Source organism: Pseudorca crassidens, chromosome 17, assembly GCF_039906515.1.
Source record: "Pseudorca crassidens isolate mPseCra1 chromosome 17, mPseCra1.hap1, whole genome shotgun sequence".
Classification (NCBI taxonomy): domain Eukaryota; kingdom Metazoa; phylum Chordata; class Mammalia; order Artiodactyla; family Delphinidae; genus Pseudorca; species Pseudorca crassidens.
This window is the reverse complement of record NC_090312.1, coordinates 44962271-44981287: the sequence shown is the minus strand read 5'-3', so window position 1 is coordinate 44981287 and position 19017 is coordinate 44962271. Positions and strand designations below refer to the sequence as shown.

The 19017-nt window shown below is 37.7% G+C and overlaps 1 protein-coding gene across 1 annotated transcript in view; it reads right to left on the bottom strand.

Annotated features, from left to right (window-relative positions):
- Positions 1-312: 312 nt before the first annotated feature.
- RUNX1T1 (RUNX1 partner transcriptional co-repressor 1) overlaps positions 313-19017 on the bottom strand; it is a 128082-nt gene continuing 109377 nt past the window's right edge. The window contains 3 exon segments of the mRNA XM_067711798.1: positions 313-2236; positions 11464-11654; positions 16723-16791. Of these exon segments, the coding sequence (XP_067567899.1) occupies positions 1961-2236; positions 11464-11654; positions 16723-16791 (536 nt within the window). The 3' untranslated portion in view covers positions 313-1960.

Genomic DNA, 19017 nt, shown 5'->3' with positions numbered 1-19017 from the left:
TACACAGCCTGCAGCACTGCTGACTTTCCCTAAAGCACATAACCACATTCTGGGCTACTGTTTTCAAAACTAACAAGTAGTTCTGGTCTGGACCCTGGACGACGAAGGGTTAATGGATTCACACTATACCTTGCTGAACATGTTTAACCTGCTGATCATTTTGGAAAGTAGTACTGGTGCTTTTCAAAATTCCAATTTTGGTCCATCAGATCAGTCTTTGGCTGACTTCCCTTTTTTTAAGAATACTGTATAACCTGGCATTCAGCAGTGTTAAAGCTGTCAGTCTACACCTCAGCATTTGGAGCTCTAATGATTTATCTTTTTTTTTTTTTTTTTTGTAAAATTAGAAATACTTAAACAACCTTACAGCAATACGCATGCACTGTCTTTTTTTTTTAAAGTAGGATATCTTGTTATTTTTTAAAGTCCCTAATAATGATTTTTCAATGAAAAAAAGAAAAAAGAAAAATTCCACTACTACTCTATGCTACAGCTAAACTTGGTGAAATGGCTCTAGCATATTTAAAAAGAGTTTGCTCAAAAAAAAAAAAAAAAGCATGCCTAGGGAGTCATTGTGACAGTGCAAAATACATTTATGTACATCCCTCTTACAAAAACACCAATATGTTAGCATTCCGTGAAGCATGCTGGTTTTCAGGAAAAAAAAAAATTCTATAAGAGAATGAAATAGCAGCTCCGAAAGATAGCCTTTTTCTTTCTTTTCTTGAGGACAACCAAAAAAAGTCTTTTTTTTCCTTTTTTCTTTTTTTTTTTTTTGAACTACTAGAGAAATACCACTAATACATACAGATATAAAAGCAGCATAGAAAGATACAGGTTTCTCACCAACTAGGAATAAAGAGACTAAATGTGGGCACGTGGTTAAACTACAACGCGTCTTCACAGTCGTCCAGCACGTTTACAAGAAAAACACCATTGGGAAACCTCACAGGACAGAAGTGTTTTAACACCAAGAGAACTACTAGTTTTTAATTAAAAATCCAAACAGGGTAGGGTTGAAAAAATTTAGAAAGGGGCTGGAGCTGGAGCCATCATTTTTAAAAATTATTTTTCAATATAAAATGAATGAGCTGGAATAGACCCAATGTCTTGCTCTGTGGAACCTTGAAAAAGTGAAGAAACGTTGAGGGCTGTTTAGGGCAGCTGGCTGGTGTCAAAGCTGCCAGGATGCTAACAACTGCAGGCTGAGTCTCTTACTTCTGTGTATGTGTTTATATATATAAAGGAGCCTTTTATGTTATGGCATTTTTTTCTTGCTGCTGTATTCACATATCCCACTGCAAATCATCTTTCATTTTTCCTTCTGTTGACCTGGATATTATTTCTTTTCAGAAACAGGAAAAAAACCGAACATCTGTGTCTCCTTCCAATATGCTACACATCTGCGCGTTTTGTGGCGGGTCTTCAAAGTTCAGTTAGCAACCCACGGACGCCATTCATCTTCTTGTTAAAATGTCTACTGCTGTAGCCAATGCTCATGCCCTTGAGGGTTTTCCTCTTTTTTTCCATTATTGTATATAAAGAACATTGTGACTTTTAATGTTAGCATTTTTGCTTTCAACAGCAATTAGCAATCTCTTGGTTTGCTGTTTGGTAAAGCATCGGTTAATGAGGTCATCTAGTTTAAAATCCCAGCTACTGGAAAATAACAAGGAGGAGGTCAAATCTATCATTTCATGTTATATTTTCTGCTCTCTTTTCAGTTCTCTAAGGAAAAGAAATCTTTGTTATCCACAGTAAGTCATTACGACCCGTTACTGGCCCTCTGTTTTACTAACACCTCAAGATACAGTTAGGTTCTCTCTTGCTGAAGTACTGAACCAGGATAGTCCATCTATAAACAAACAAACAAACAAAAAACAACTTTGAGCATCTGAGGATGAGGAATTGGTTTCACGTTGGTTGTGTTGTCTTTCCTCTGACAGTTCTGAGTGCACATCTAGCGAGGGGTTGTCTCTATGGTGGAAGGGGTCCCCGGGGTGGTCGACCTCGGGGTGGCTGCTGGTGGTGTGTCCATCGGGCTCCCGGCCCCGCTGTTAGGCGTGACGGAGGAGCTGACAGCAGGCGTATCCCCCTGCTGCTGGGCTTGCAGGGTCTGTCCACAGATGTGGTGGTGCTTCTCCCAGTCTTTGTGCTGGCAAAACGAGCCACAGTATCGGGCTGTGTTACAGCCGCTGCAGGTTTCACTCGCTTTACGGCCACAATTCCAGCAACTCTATTGGAGAAGGCAGAAGAAAGTGAAATCCCAAATTATTACATTGACCAGGCTAAAGTCCAAGGAAATATGCTAGGCAGCACTACCCCCTTATTTTTCAGAACTATAAGAATGAAAAATCCAGGTGTGTATGTGTACACACACTAAACACCCTGAAGATGCAGGTTTTGGTGTAACTGCCCAGACTTTTCTGCCAAAAACTATTATGACTTCTAGACAAACTGGTTGAGGCTCTTTTCCATTTGTACTATAAAACCCCTTCCCTTTAGGTTTAGTTATCTTCACATCTAAATTCTCTGTTCACCCCTACTAACAACTGCGACATCTAAATTTTCTCCTTTCTAATACGACTACCACCATGGAAAGACTCAAAGATAGCACTCCTGGCAGAAGCTTCTTCCTTCAAGACACTAACACAAAGGGACTATGAGGATGCTCTATTAGATTCAAAGGAATATAATGGACTAGATAGAGGATTCTATCCTCTGCTCTACCACAGACCAGAAAAAGTAGGGCATGTGTTTAGCTCTTCCCACTGCAATCAGTTATTCACTGTACCTGACAACCAAATGGTAGGAAAGTCTCGAAACAATCCCCTTTACTTCAGCTCCCTGGAGATTGGATCCTTGGTTTGTTTTTTCCCTGATATATTTTAAGCACCCACAACAGTGCCTGATATATATAGTAGGTGCTCAATAAATATTTGTGAAGTTTTAGGACCCTAGCAAGCCTACTGCCAATCTCCACTGGTGCTTTCCAAGAAGTGAGAAAAGCAGAAATGAGGCTGCCTCTGAGATAAAACACATTGTGAATCTGGGGACAGACATACTAGAGATGGAAGAACCCCTAAATGGGACAGATCCTGGGGAATGAGGGAGTGTCAGGGAGGAGACTAACAATGACAGTGCCCTAAGGACCCTTCCAGGAGAAGGGGGAACCCCAGAAAGCCAACTTGAAACGTTTGTGTTTCCTTTGGCAAGACCATCCCCATTGTGAAATGTTATAGCAAGTGATCTTAGTTTTTGACATTAATCCTTTTATCCTGTATCTTCCTTGGTTTTATTTTCTTGCAAAACAAACTTCCGACTGTAATCTGGTAACCCCAACCAGCTGATAGTATGTAGCTGTGTCGCAGTTAAAATACCTTTTTTAAAGCCCTGATATATATGGATATTAAAAATCTCCCCACTATGTTCCCTGCAATTATTTTGCTTTCAGCATGTTGGCTGTGTGGCTTAAGGTGGGCTCATAAGCCTATTAAAAATGCCCCAGTGAAATGTCAGCCCATCACCCTGGTCTGTGTACAGCTTCACCACTGTGCAAAATATGCAAAGCAATTTTTAGTACTCATTCTAATTTGGCTAAAAACTAAAGGAGCTCCTAGAGTCTTTCAAGTGCTGGAAGCCTAAAAACTCAAGAACTACAGCTTAAAACTTTTAGAAAGAACTCAGCCCTATGTTCATATTTCTTTATCATTCCGAAATTATGGCCCATGAAGGGAAAAAAAATTAAAACTTTAAGATCACAAACTCTGGCCAGTGGAAGGTGTTTTCAGTGAACACAGCTGAAGAAATCTAGCTTGATTTATATGTTAATATCATAAATAAAAATGGAATTAAAATTAATAGTACCAGAACAAAGTAATTTTTTTTTCCTACTTCCCTTTAATTTAGCCAGGAAAATATCCCAAAAAATATGTACCTCTGATCAGAGGCTTCATTACCAAAATTAGAAGCCCTTCTTTCTCAAAATTAATTCAATCTTATTGCAAGGACAATGGTTCCACAAAGGCCTGAACAAACATGGGCCTGGCCCATCCTCCAGAGCAGCGAGGTATGACACTCATCACTCAGGAAAGTTTACTTCCTTGAGCTTTAGGCATTTAGAATAATGCCAGCTGGATCCTGGAACAAACTCAGAAATAAGTGAAATTCCTAAATAACATCAGAAAATCCCAATTAGAGAACACAGACCCAGATCCAAAACAATATTTTAAGGAAATTAAACATCTAATCTGAGTTAAGTGGCTTCTTTAGGAAATACCCTGGTGTGAGTCCTATCCGCTTTCTGGCAGAGGCACATCTTGGCAGACACAAGGCAGTAACTGCCCAGTTCTCAATGGCTCCTTCAGATTGAAATCAGATGTAGGCAACCTTCTCAATTTAAGTTGATTAAACACACAGACTAAACCAGGTAATTACAAATGCATGTGTTGGGGAATGGAAAGAGGAGACAGAATGGGGACTTCTTTATTTTTTAAAGTGTTTTCAAAGATGGGAACAATTTTACAAATAAAAAAGTGGAATTGTGCCAAATATAGAAACAGATGTTTTGGATTATGAAGCTGCTGGGAATGGAGCCTTTTTGCCTAGCATTTCTGGATTCTGACCCAGGATTCAAGGGCTCTGGCTAGTTTTACCTCCAGTCCCACTCCGAAGTTGTTCAATCCCATTCATTTACCACCCACCACTGAGACAAAAACCACCTTTGACTTTAGGAAGGTGCAACAAAGAGCAATTCAAATGAGCTGGTGGGAAAAAACCTGCATATTTTTATTGCTGTTGACATTGCATTGCCATGAATGTATAGGGAACTTTAGCTCAAGTGTTCAACCAATGGAAATCCCCAAAGTGCATATTCCTTTTTAAAAGTTCATTAGAAGACAGACACAGCAATTTCTATTAATTTCTCCTGGGTGGCTCTACCAAATTTCCTGTTAACTAATCCATACCTGTAAGACTGATGTCTGACCACTGGCAGTTGGCCTCTCAACCATCACTTCTGGGAACTGTGCAATGTGCAGAATCTTATGAGTACTCTAATTTTAACCATTTTAAGTTTCTAAGCTTTCTGCCATACACAAAGGTGGAAACTGCAAATTGTGTATGATACCCAGGGGTGTAACTGTAGGGCAGGGATTAAGGTGGTCAATGGCTTAATCTAATTTTATATTTTTCAATTTGTGCTTTTCATATTCAGGCTAGTATTACCTGATAGTTGCTTCTTTCTTTCATTCATTCATTCATTCATTTTTCATATAACTGAGCTTCCCTTTCAGTACTCTAAGCAATGATGCTGGTGACTGAATTACCAAAATAGTACAGAAGTCTCGAGAATACCATGTCATAGCAAATTTCATTCCCAAAGCCCATGGCACTTTATAGTCTCCCTTTATTTGTGATAATATTATTCCCTTTTCAGCATAAGGAATGTTTTCCTCCCTATTATGGGAATCAGCAATTGGCCAAAATTAGGCTAGGACTCAGATGAAAAATAGGAGGCAGAACACAACCCTCCCTTTTCTAAATGTACTGGTACTACATAGGGAAATGGAAATGATGAGTTGAAGCTTTGGGTGCCAAAGCTGCATGTCAAAGATTGTTGATACTTGTTTCATATCAGCAATTCTTTTTTGTCCCTAAGAACAAAATTATTTCCTTCATCTTGTTATTTTAGATACAGAGAGAATGGTCTTTCTGTCCTACCAGCAAAATAATATCCTTTCTGGTTCTTACTGTTGGAAATTCCTTTTACCAGAAACAAAACGTTTTCTCCTAAAAAGTTTCTCCAGGTCTCACACACCTATAATTCTCCAGAAAAACCTTTGCACGCAAGTGATGTTCAATGAATAAAGTAGAATGATTATAATTAAAATTCTCAAAATGTAAATAAATTTATAGTAAATGATTTGCCTAGATATGAAATTACATAGGTAAGGTTTGATTCACTCAGGTCTTTGCACTGCAAACCAAATACTCTTTCCAAAATGCCACGCTTTGTCTATTTCAGATCTTTCTTATAGCCTGTTTTGGCAGGAATAAGGTTAGGAGGGCACTTCAACCCTGAAAGTAGACAGAGGTTGAACCAGGAAGTTGGAACACCAAAGACAAGGTATCATGGTGTGTAATAGAAATGGCTTCCGATTTTCAGTGGCTCCAGTCACCCTTTCTTGGTTTTTCACTTCCAACTATATCACTTAGTGGATTCAGAACTACAGGCAAGTTACTTAACCTCGTAGAGTGACAGTACCTATAAAGTAGGAATCATAACGATTGGGTTATTCAGGATTATGTCAGTGCTAACTAAAGTGTCCTGATGTTCGGTGGGTCCCGAATAAACGGCAGGAACTAACACCACCTCCTCCTCTTGGCACTGGCTGAAAGCAAACGAGACTACATACCATCTCTGCACGGCACAACCTTTACAATTAGAAAGCTCGTGGCCCTGTGCCTCCCTTGATAGGCATTGACAGCTACACAGACAGAACATGAGCTTACTTCCACTTATACGTCATTAGTAGCCAGTTACTTTTTCTCCTTCCTCGCTGCCCTCAGACCTTCTGAAGATTTACCACTACTGACCTTTTCCCCATTCCTCCTTTTTAAAAAAAAACTTCCCTTATTGAAAGTCCCTCTAACTTTGGTTTCAAGATAATAAAATTCTGTTTCTTATACTATAACCTCTTCCTCTTCTAGTTTTTCATTTTCCCCTAAATACTTGGCAAGGAGGGAAGTTGGCATAAAGAAAAGAAATATCCTTTCCTTCCTACAGTCTACCTTGGCAGTCATGGTCTTAAGCCATTAGCTGTAAGAAAATGACTCTCAAACCTTCCTCCAGCCTTCATTTCTTTCCTGAGCTGCTGTCTCTTATTTTCAATTGCCTGTTCTGTAGCACCACCAGGATGCTCCTCTGTCACCCAAGTCAGTAATCCCTAAACCTGACTCTGGTGTGGTCCTTTTCAGTCACTGGCAACGCTCAGGCCAACGACTTTGTCATCTCATTGGAAACTTCCCTGAAACCTCTCCGTGCCAAACCCTACAGACCCTGCTTCCCCCATGGTCTCCCTTCCTTTCCAATCTCACGGTTACTATTCCTTCCCTGCCCTTCCTGTTAGAATAGCTTCTTGTTTTTTATTTTTTCTCTCTCTTACATACTCACACTGCTCTTTATAAGGTGACTTGTTTATAAAAGACTTCTACTCATCTTATTTGTACCTCTCAACCACCTTGCAAAGTGAGTTATAAACATTATCCCAGTTTTATAGATGAGAAAAACCAAAGTTCCAAGAGGTGAACCACTCCATGTCATTCCAGACCATCCAATACACCATGAACATCTATGGATTCAGACAGCTGGTCTTTTAATAAATGAAACAAATAAGCAAAAATCTTAGGTAACATAGAATCAGCTCATACTGTGAGAGCTCCAAGTTCTTCTGGGGATCGACAGGTCTGATCAGATTGTGAGGCTTTAATGGGAGCCATGCTGGGAGACTGTGTGTAGTAACTGTGTGGTGACTACCTCCTACTGAGTCCACTTAGTCCATCCCCAGAGTCTGGGCCGCACTGCACAGGATCCACTGGGGATGGCTCTATTAATTCTAGAGGGGGTAATGAAGATGAACCTGTCAGAGTGACCTGTTCCCACTATTAGGGCTCAGCAGGTTCTGGAAACAAAGTTTAAAGGTTCAGTCAGTGTTTCTGCTTAAGTGCCACAAAACCACCCAATATAAGCGTGTGCACTTCTGCACCTATCTAGGAATAATGAATAAAGACTGTTTCAATCTGGGGGAAAATATCACTTTAGTGGCTTAAACTCGAAACTAACTATTGGAACAGCACAACTATTTGCTCTCTGTTCGAGGCTCAATTCCAGCCATGTGCTTTGATCCCCTAAGCCAGAACAAGTTACAGATCTCAAAGAAAAGCTGTGGCAGGTTCCTTTTGAAATAGTCCAAATCTAACAATATTCACTGGAAAAAAAGACTCTATATGTTTACAGATAGGAACCAGAAATGAATATAGAAAAAATTAAAATGGTTGAAGATAGCCAGATTCACTGAATTTCCTTTCTTTTGATTTATGCTAATGCTAGCATTACATTCTTGATGAAATATGTAATACACGTTAAAAGAGAAAGTACAGAAAATGTCATTTGCTTGTGTCTGCCTAAGCAGTCCAGTGTCATTCTAACGGTTAGTAATAATGATTATTAGTCTATAAACCAAAGTGAAATTAGAGAACTGGATGGGAATATCCTGAAGAAGTCGAGTGTACTGCCGTGTAGCTACTAAAGAAGTGGCCTGAGAGGCAGGCACCTGGGCTGAGGATCAACCTCCTGGTTTTCACATTAGACAGCATAAACTATTTAGGCCTTTGTGCTCTAACTGCCCTTTCCAATCTACAGAGGAAATCTGTCTGTCTAGTTGAATTAAATAATTGATTTGAACTTCTTAAAATGTTTTAACTTTTGTTGTTTATGCACAAAAAAAAAAAAATGAAGAAAGGTTACCTTTCACAAAAAACCGCTGGGCAGATCAAAGCCAGTAAGTTTGTAAAGGTTCAATGCTTAAGGAAGATCACCTGATGTGTACACCCCAAACTCTGCATGTCTACTGAAAAACCACAACTCTCTCCCTTCCTTGTCAGCTGGCCAATCATCAAATCCTGCCCTTTTTTTTTTTTTTTTGCGGTACGCGGGCCTCTCACTGTTGTGGCCTCTCCCGTTGCGGAGCACAGGCTCCGGACGCGCAGGCTCAGCGGCCATGGCTCACGGGCCCAGCCGCTCCGCGGCATGTGGGATCCTCCCGGACCGGGGCACGAACCTGTGTCCCCTGCATCAGCAGGTGGACTCCCAACCACTGCGCCACCAGGGAAGCCCAAATCCTGCCCATTTTATCTCACGGGTTCAATTTTCTCCACCCCCAGCACCACTGCCAACCATCTTCATCCAACCATCTTCCTCCTCATCTGTATCCTGAAACAGATCGGTCCCTCCTTTTCATTTCCTCTCATCTCTCTCCACACTGCAGCCTGAGTGATCCTTCCAAAACACTCACCAGCCACATAGTCATCTTGTTTGCAAAGCCTAGCAAAGCTTGCCTTCCCATCTTCCCTGCACGAAGGCACTGACGTGCGCATGGACCAAAAAAGCAGTGATGAGGCAATGTGGGGGTGGGGTGGGAGGTGGGTGGAAGGTTGCTGCTGAACAGCTCCTGATTATCCTTAAGTATCAGATGAAACAAAATTTTTCCCAGAAGCCTTTGCACTAAACTCTACTAAGACTCATAATTTAGTGATCTGACTCTTCTAATGAATTATAGTGAACAAGAAGGTAGGAACCACTGTATCTTCAGTGTCTAGTGCTGTCCCCGCATAGAATAATTTGCTCTTGACAGAATAAATAAATAAATGGATATAATTTAGAGTAATATGTATCAAATAACGAACTGCCCTGGGCAGGTTGCAAACCTGATTTTTTAAAAAATGTCCATAGGGTACAGTTTTAAAATCTGTATCCAAAAATGACCTTCATGATGCTTATTTCATTGTTCTGGAACAACGTAAGGACTGACAGCATGCTGAGAGCTCCAGCGTGGATCCTGCCAACCCCTAGCTGCATGACTAGCCATGTGAGCTTCCTCACCTGCAACATGATAAAATGATTACATCTCAAGGTTCTAGCCACCGTATGAGATGAGAAAACCAAAGCTTTTAGAGGTTTAGTGGTTTTCTTGAAATCACAGAATTATAATAGATGGAGCCAGGAATTAAATGTGGCTCTCTGGCTCCCAAACCTTTCCTCCTAGCATAGTCTACTTTAAAATCCTTGAGAAATGTCACCGAAGATAAGGGTAGTGCTATTAAAGATCAGTTTTTCAAGATACCCAAAAAGAAAGAAAGAAAACAGTTACTTTAGAAGATCACTCATATCTAGGTTATTTCATCCTATCTACTATTTCTAGTTACTGCTCGATACACCATATTTTTATAATGCTCAATACCAGTGTAAGCTCATATATTTTTCTGGATATTAGAAATAAAGGTACACAGCTTATAGATACTAAAGAAATACAGCATTATTAGCCAAATATAAAGACTTAATTATCAATTTCTCCAAGATATTTATCTTTAGAATTTAGTGACCTATAAAATACTCTTAACATGCATAACAGCCCTAAAACGTTCATATGAAAGTGATAATGTTTTAATGATGGCAACAACTGTGCCTCACAGTATTACTAACTTGAATAGAGCAGGACAAATTCTGTCCAAAAGATGCTAATAAAATTTGTTTTCTTTCAAAAAACACAAAACAAAGTCTTTAAATATCTTAGCCATAAGATGCCAGTAAAATTGAATTTATGTCTAGTTTAATTCAACAATGGAAAAGTCTGCAGTTAAAGGGCAGATATACTTCCCTTTGTCCCTCTTTTCCCGAGAAACTTTCAAATGTTGAAAATCAATTGCTTTTGTCCCCTTGTTATTCATCTGCTACACATTAAATAGAAACTCTGGATATCGAATAATTCCCACAGGGCCTTTCATCTACAGACAAGCCTGGTACAAATTAAATTCTTACTCTCCTTCACAAATTGTAGATATGTGTTTTAGTGGACCGTTGATTTATCAGCCTATGCTGTTGCTAGTTCAGCATGGTGTAACTAGTTAACTGTAGTCCTTATCTAAGGGTCCTTTGGTTTGGGGATTGTGGTGCTGTGTTAATGCAGAGTGTTACCCTGTTGCTCTGACTTTAGTCTCTGTTGAAAGGCATTCTGTTAGACACTGTGTTTTAGTTACTTCCCAGATCCTTCCGCCATTTAGGCTACGTGTTTATGTGTTTTAAATATACTGTAATAACACTAAATAATATTACCTCTGGCAGTGATGTTATGGTATGAAATGACCATCATAATGGTTATTACAAATAATGTGCAAAAACAGACTGTGCAGAAGATCTCTTAGAAATGTTTAATTGATGCAAGCGTTGGTTTAGCATTCGACTTCAGAACCAATAGTTAAAGAAGTGACTTTGATCCCTGGCCTGCAATATGTCTTCAGACTACACAGCTTACACAGGGTCTCTCTCTTAAATCCCAGCTGTTAGAAGGAAACCACACACATATGCTAACACACACACACACACAACAGAATTCTGAATCTAAATAGTGCTAGGAAGTTCTAAGAATTTCACTTTAATCTGTTACCCACCAAATATATTAAAAACCTTTTTTGGCAGTTGTTCTTTTAGGCCTTTAATAAAAACAAAATTTGATCAGCTCTTGGTCAACTCCACAAGTGCCAAGCCTACTCCAATTCCCCCCCCCCCCAAAAGATTCGTTTGTCTCAACTCCAATATCCGCCTTTACTTGTGATCTCCTGAAATCGAAAAGGCCCGCCCTCATTAACGGAAGCATCTCCCCAGGGAGTCTTCCATCGGCACCTCACCTCGCTCGAATCTTCCTGCTGGTTGATGACAGCGAGAGCATCCTCCGCCGCCTGCCGCTTGGCCTCTGCCACCGTGCGCTCCATCTTGGCGCGCTCCGAGGTGATCATATCGTGCGCTTTCCGCTCGGCCTCGGACACGGCCTTCTGCAGCTCGGTCATCGCCTGCCGCTTCACCTCGTTGACCGCCTCCTCTGCGTGCCAGGCGGGCCGGACCGGACAAGAGAACAGCTCTTTGTTAGCGCGGGACCTGGGCTACTGATCGCTGTTACACAGAATGCTAGACAACACGCATGACTTTCATCCCAATTACTGGGCAGTTCTTCCGGCTGTCTAAAGAACCACATTTTGGAAATTCATTTTAAGAGAGCAAAGGGTGAGATTTTTTCCTTTAATTTACACTCCTGGGAATATCTTTTAAACTACTGTAGCATCACTACAACTTTTCTACCAAACTAGTACCCCAGAAAGGATTCTGAGACCAGACTAAGTAGACAAAAGGCGAAAATAACCACAAGAATCCTGCCTGGATAATTCAGACACAAGAAGAAGGTGTTTTGCCACAATGCAATAGGTTAATATGAACACAGGGAGTACAGGGGTAAAGCTTTCAGGGAAAGAGAGGAAGGGAACAGATTTTACACAGACACATATGTAAATGCAAAGTTATTTTGCTAGTAAAAGATACAACACAATAACGAAATTAATTTAATGCAGCCCTTTTAAAGAAAATTGAAGATGAAACATACAGAAGATCCAGCTTTTCTTTTTCTTGTCATTTCCTGAGTAATGTGGACATGTGACTCTATAGACTAAATGGTAGGGATTTAAAAAAAAATCATTTTCTCATTTCCAGACTTTCAGCTGTTGTCCATCTACTGAATCAAATATAAACAGTCTTGCATAACCAACTGTTGCACTAGACAAATATAATTGAATCATACTGCAGGCCAAAACAATCAGGCCTGACTACAAACCTGCAAGGTGTCAAATTAGCTCTTTATTTTTGGCTGTGGAAAGGGTGCAAAGATTTGACTAATGTAAAACATAAGATTGACAACTAAAACAAGTAATTTCCATTTAAAAAAATTAACTGTTCTAATTAACAAGGGAAAATATCCTCCCCCTGAATTAGTTTATCTAATTTTCATCTTTATTCAAAGCAAAATGACAATGATTAATTGAAAATTTAATAAGCAGTAATTATTAACTTGGCAAACCTACTACCAATTAACACTCTATTAAAACTAATTATGACATGTTTCATTCAAGTGTTTTCACTTAATTGTTTCACTCACTTGAAAAGCACCTTAATTAAATGTTCTGTTTAATTAAAAACATAGATTCCTAATAAAAATGTTTTACTGTAGATAAAAAATGTTAAGAGATGCAAGTACTCCTATAGTTCCTTAAATTTCTGTAGTTATATTTCATACATCCATAGTTCATGACTTGAGGATCATGAAAAGCCCTCCACTAATAATTAACCATGGTGACTTTTGTAGCCTCCACCATTTTCCCAGAATTATTTCTGAAGTTTGTTTATTCATTTGTAATTACTGTCTGCTAGATTTTATAAACTAAATTACAGGGAAAGATCCAGACTGGAAATATTAACTAAAATATGTTAAGCCTTTGTTGGTTGCTTTAAGATATGTATTTAAAATCTGAAAACAGAGCACTGCACAGAGCTGGCAGCACCTTCTTCACCAGGAGGTGAAAAGATGCCTTTATTATCCTATCATAAATGACTTGGGGCACCAGGGAAGCACTGCCCTTCTAACTATACAGTCAGGGTCTAATTTGGTTTGAATATTCAAGGTGAATTAAAATTCTATCTAAGTGGTAATACAGGACAATAATTTTTGCTTACGATCAAAGCTGTAGCTTGACTAATTGTATATGCAAATCAGGCAATTTATATTTAAATTATGCATTCCTATTCTAATCCCACAGGCACGTACAGATCAGCAAAGAGAATTGGTAGGACGTGTGCAAGGTGCTTGAATATTTATTACCAACTGCAAACATTCACTGATCGTTTGAAAAAGAAATATACTGAAGAAAACAGTTGCAATTTAAAAACTATATTTATGGTAGACTTTTTCCAATTTTATAAAGACCTTTAAACTTCAGAGTGTGTTTTGTTATCTTTGCGGTTGCTTTAAAAAATACTACTTTTAGGGGAAAACTGATATGGCCTTCGTCATTTGTTAGGACTCCAAATATTTAATATGGATATCATTATATTATATTGTATTATTAGGATTACATGCAAACTTTGAATACGGTCTGTAGGTTAAATAATTGTGTTGTATGAATGTTAATATCCTGATTGTGGTAACTGTACTGTGGTTACACAAGAAAATGTCCTTGTTCTTAGGAAATACACACTAAAATGTTTACGGTAAAGGGACATCATGTCTGCAACTTACTCTGAAGTACTGAGGTGAAAAATATAATGCACAACAGAAAAAGAGGGAAGGAAAGAGGAAGAGAGAAACAAAAGACATCAAAGCAAATATGGTGAAATAGGGAAAATTGGGAGAAAGGTATATGGGATTTGTTTTTACTATTTTTTGCAACTTTTTCTGCAAGTTCGAAATAATTTCAAAATAAAATGGTGCAAAATATTACATGATGTACTTTCAAGCACAGGATATACTTTTTGCAATTATAATTTTCTCTGAAAAGAAGATGCATGGGTTATAGTACATTGAATTTTAGAGCTCTGCCCCTTTGATATCTTTCAAATGCTTTAAACTTGATTTTATTTACTTATCTTTTGTCACAAAGGTAGTGTATAATAGTTTCATTGCAAAGACACACTTTATAGGTTTTTTCCTAGGGAAAAAAAATTGCCCACAGCCAATTTTAGACTCTTGGGGGGGAAAAGCTTTCAAATTTTAACAGGCTGAGTGTAGATGTCCTGTTCTGCCTTTGGTGTTTTCCTCATGTTGGAATGCCTTGACACTTCGAACACTAGAAATGCTTTCTAAGAAGTCTATAAAGATAAATATTATAAGCAGTTACTTGAGACTTCCAGGTGAAACTGTCATCTATACTTTAGAGATTCAATATACTCCTTAAAATTTAGCATCTATCCATAGAAAACAATTCCCAAACTGTTTTTCTGCAGCAGATTAGGGATATCACTATCCCTAAGATAGTAATAAGAATACAAATTTAATGAACACTACTTCCAAGTCAGATTTTAGACTGAAGACCTAATGTAGATGGATAGGCACATATTAAAAATATTTGAAACATGGTTTGATAAGGTTTAACCCTTCTTAGAGAATGCATGGACACCACATAAACAAGGATTGCTCTTTCCCTCCTCTCAGAGTCCCCATGATGCAAAGTACACCCAGAACTGGTTTCGGAAACCCACAAAACAGACAGTGAAGAAAAATAATAGTGGACTCAATAGATTACAACATGTCAAGTTAAAAAAAAAAAAACTGATTAAGTGGAAAGTACATAATGAAGTTTTGAATCTGCTTCCAAATGCTTACCACTTATGGTAGGATTTCCTTTGTGCATAGCTATTCAAGTTGACTTTCCAACAAAGGTGGTATATTCAGAAAAATCTGCTCTCACTTCACAGCAGTCAAACAAAGGCTTGAGTAGATAATAGCACAGAAGGAATTTGGATTGCACAAGACTTCACTGTCAATTTTTCTTTATGAACTATCAAGATTTAACTTAAATACACATAAATAGGGAAATGCAGAGATTCTATCCCTCAACATAAAAAGTCATCCTTGTGCTATCCAAAATGGCAACTCTTTGTACCTATTATTGGAATAAGTTGAACTGACAGCTTAAAATTGGGGAAGAAAAATGGTCAGAAGAAAGATGTAGCAATTCCTTCTCCAGGTAGGTGGCACCCAGCACATTTTAACATCTTATGAGTATCCCATGACTATTATCCTGGTAGAAAATCTTCTTAGAGGCGATGCTCTAAATCTGGTAAGACTATACAGATTATATATATATATATACACACACACACACACACACACACACACACACACACACACATACACATATATAAACCTTAACCTTTAGGCTGAATGGATCTACCTTATTTGTATACTGGACATGCAAGAGATCTTTCTCTGGTTCTTAATCTACACTGCTATACTATCAGATTTTGAAACTCCCTGTCACACTTACAAAAAGAGTTATTTCTTAGAAAATTTAAAAAACAACCACAAAACTCGAACAAGAGCCAAGGGACCAGAGTCACCAAGTTGCACAGAACTATAGACATAGCTGTGTCAAATCAAAACCCAAATAGAAATCTTCTGTGGGGAAAAAAAAACCCTTTCCTCCTTGATTGTGGTTCTCAGCCCTATACCCGTCTGATCGTCTGCAGAAACAGCATTTTCCAGTCTCTCAACTCAGACAAACTATTTTAACAGTTGAAGTTATAGTAGCTCAAAGCCACATTATGTATTTGCAATGTCATTTTTAACTCCTGAAACAGGTTTGTGCTTTATCTCCTGAGTTGGTTTCTTTTTAAAAATAAGGTTTTGGCTCAACTTTTAAAGTGGTGGTGTTCTACCAAGATTCTGCCAGATTTGAACTTCTTTAAGCCCAATAAGTCAATGAGTCATCAGAAATTTAAATCTACTTCAAAACGCAGAACAATATCCCTTAATGAAAATCAGATAGTATACATGGAAAGGAAAAATAGAAATTTAGCAACTTTGTCATTTAACTTAATTTAGTTCTGGTCATTGAATATTAATTAGCACAAAAGATCAACTTTAAAAACTGGTTGTAACCATAAAACTTCTGAGTGCCTCAGCAAGTGAACTAGATTTGCTGTGATACATTTAAAAAGAATTCAGGAGATATATGTCAATTATACCCCAATTAAAAAAAAATTAGAAGAGAAGGCTGAAGTAAAACACCAGACTTTGTTTTCATGAAGGAAAAATTGCATGCAATCTGAGACCTCAGGCTTCCAGCCTGAAACCATTATAGCCCCTGAAAAATGGGGTTTATAACAGAAGCATCACCAGACTCTCATTACAGTAGCACTAGCAGATGCTACTAAAATAAAAACTATTTCATGTTCTAATCAGGCCTGGTTTAAGAATATTCATCAGGATTTTAAAATTTTGTATGTGGGGGTTTGTTTTGTTGTTGTTAGCAGTAAAGTCCCTTCTTGTCATTCTTCACGTCACTTCATTAACAACTGCACACAGCTGCCAGAACACTAAATTCGTGTTTTTAAACAATTCTTACCAGCTTTCTTCCAGATCTCCTCTGGCACATATCCAGAAGCAGGCCTGTGAAGGAATTCCCGATGTGCATCTATGAAAAGGATAAAAATTGGTGGAGAGAGGAGGAAAGCACCATAAGCACTGTTATGTCATTACACAGGGTAGAAGCAAGCAATGCCCACTATCTCGGCTTCTCTACAAAAACATAGTTTTAAAAGGCTGGGCATTTCACTTCTAAAAAATAAACAAAAATAGCAAGACCAGTCATCAGAGCACAAGGAAAACAGGTCATTGGTCTAAATGCCTTGTATGCTCAAAGCCAAAACAACTCTAAATATTTCATTATATAATATGATATTTGGGAACACTGTTCCCAACACTCCTTAAGTATGGGAATTTCTATGGGTATATTTTATTTTATTAAAGAAAATAAACTGTATCTGGTAATTTTCTTTTTTTTTTCAAAGTCAAATTGGTAGTTAGAAAGTCAAATGTTAGGGTAACATAATTTTCACACAGCTCTGATTCTACCACCTTTCAATAAATAGTGAGCCTGATTCCATGGCTAACCGGCTCTAACAATTACTTTAAAAAATCTTGATGAGCATTCAAAATTCTCACAAAAATTAGATCATATAGATTTGACATGGATGGAAGCAAGAAAGAATCATTAGAATGGATTCACAGATAGCCAGTTGACCAAATATAACTAGTACATGACATGCTTTCCGGGAAAAAAAAAAAAAAAAATGAAGTTCCACTTTAAGTGAAATGCTGTGCTTTTATGCTGACCAAATTTTAAAAGTTTGAGAAAACGGATCATAATAAAGCTGATGTAGGAATGCTCACCTCCAAAATAACATCTTCATGAAAATGACATGAAACCTTTTATATATGTTTTTATATATGCTTGAAAGTAAAGTGTACAGTCTTTCAGAGATAAAATATGCACTAAACTTCTTCCATACTGGATTTTCAAATGAAAGTCTATGTATTTAGAAGTTTGAGGGGAAGAAAAAAAATCATTTTAACTTTTATAAATATAGCAATCTTTCAACCCATGATAAATTTCAAATAATTGAAGTTTTCTCTACATGTATAAGAAATGTTAAGTAGCAGACTTTTTAAAGAATACTCTATCTAATGAATGGTGAAGATCAAAAGAAATTCAGTCCAGTTTTCTATATTTTATGGAGCTACAGAATGAGAAAAGCACAATCAATTTATCTAAGTATATCATTTTATATTTGAATGCCTTAGACACATTTGAATATTTTGAATCCTTCGAGGGTACACAGATTATCAGTTGGCCAGAACATAAAATTTCCACAACTATTCTGAATTAGCAAAACCTTATTATAGCTTAGTGAAGGGCATATGGAAACTCTCTGTACTATCTTTGAAATGTTTCCTTAAGTCTAAAATTATTCCAAATATAAAAAGTTTATTTTTAAAAGTTTATGTTATAATTTTATGACTACTTGATAATCAAATGGACTGGAAATACCCATGCATTCTCATGTACACATTCATTTCTATACAGTAAATGATGAAAAGCAAAATGGCTTTATTTAAGTAATTTTCATTTGCTAAAGAGCTTGATAAAACCGTTTGATGCATATACGACTTCCAAGAAATATCACGTGCCTAATTAGATTTGTCAAAATTACCTTTCACATCATTATAAAGTGCAGTCAAGTTCAAGTTCACATTTAGCCACATGACACAGTGAAACAGAGATTTACTTAAGACAACTTTTAGATATTTATTTTTAGGAGAAAAGACTTTGGCTTAAGAATAATTTACTGGATAAGAATAGATTTGTAAAGTCCGAAGACAAACAAAAAAATGCTTTCTCCACAGTAGCAAAAAAAAAAAAAAAAGAAAACAAAAAATTTTCCATTTATTGGGTTAAGGAAAGAGTTATAACTTTATAAAAAATATTTTTTAATGGACTATTATATTTATAGGGAACAGGAAAACTGATGTTAAGTTATCCAAATACTAATTACCAGCCGTAGGCAGCACAGGCAGAAGAGTTAGTTCTAAAGCCCACAGAAGGTGAATCTTGGCTTTGCCACCTGCTCTCCCTGTGACACTGGGCAAGTTAGTTTCTCCATGTCTCAGTCACCACATCTGTAAAGTGGGGACAATACTACTACATTTGAGATTGCTGCTGTGAGGACTCAGCGAGGTACTTCCTACTACATGCTTGGCATGGCACATCCTAAACTCTGATTAGATGTTAGTGCTACTCCCATCATTATTATTTAGCAGGTTGCCCAGTAAGAATGGATATACAGTCATCCTTTGGTAT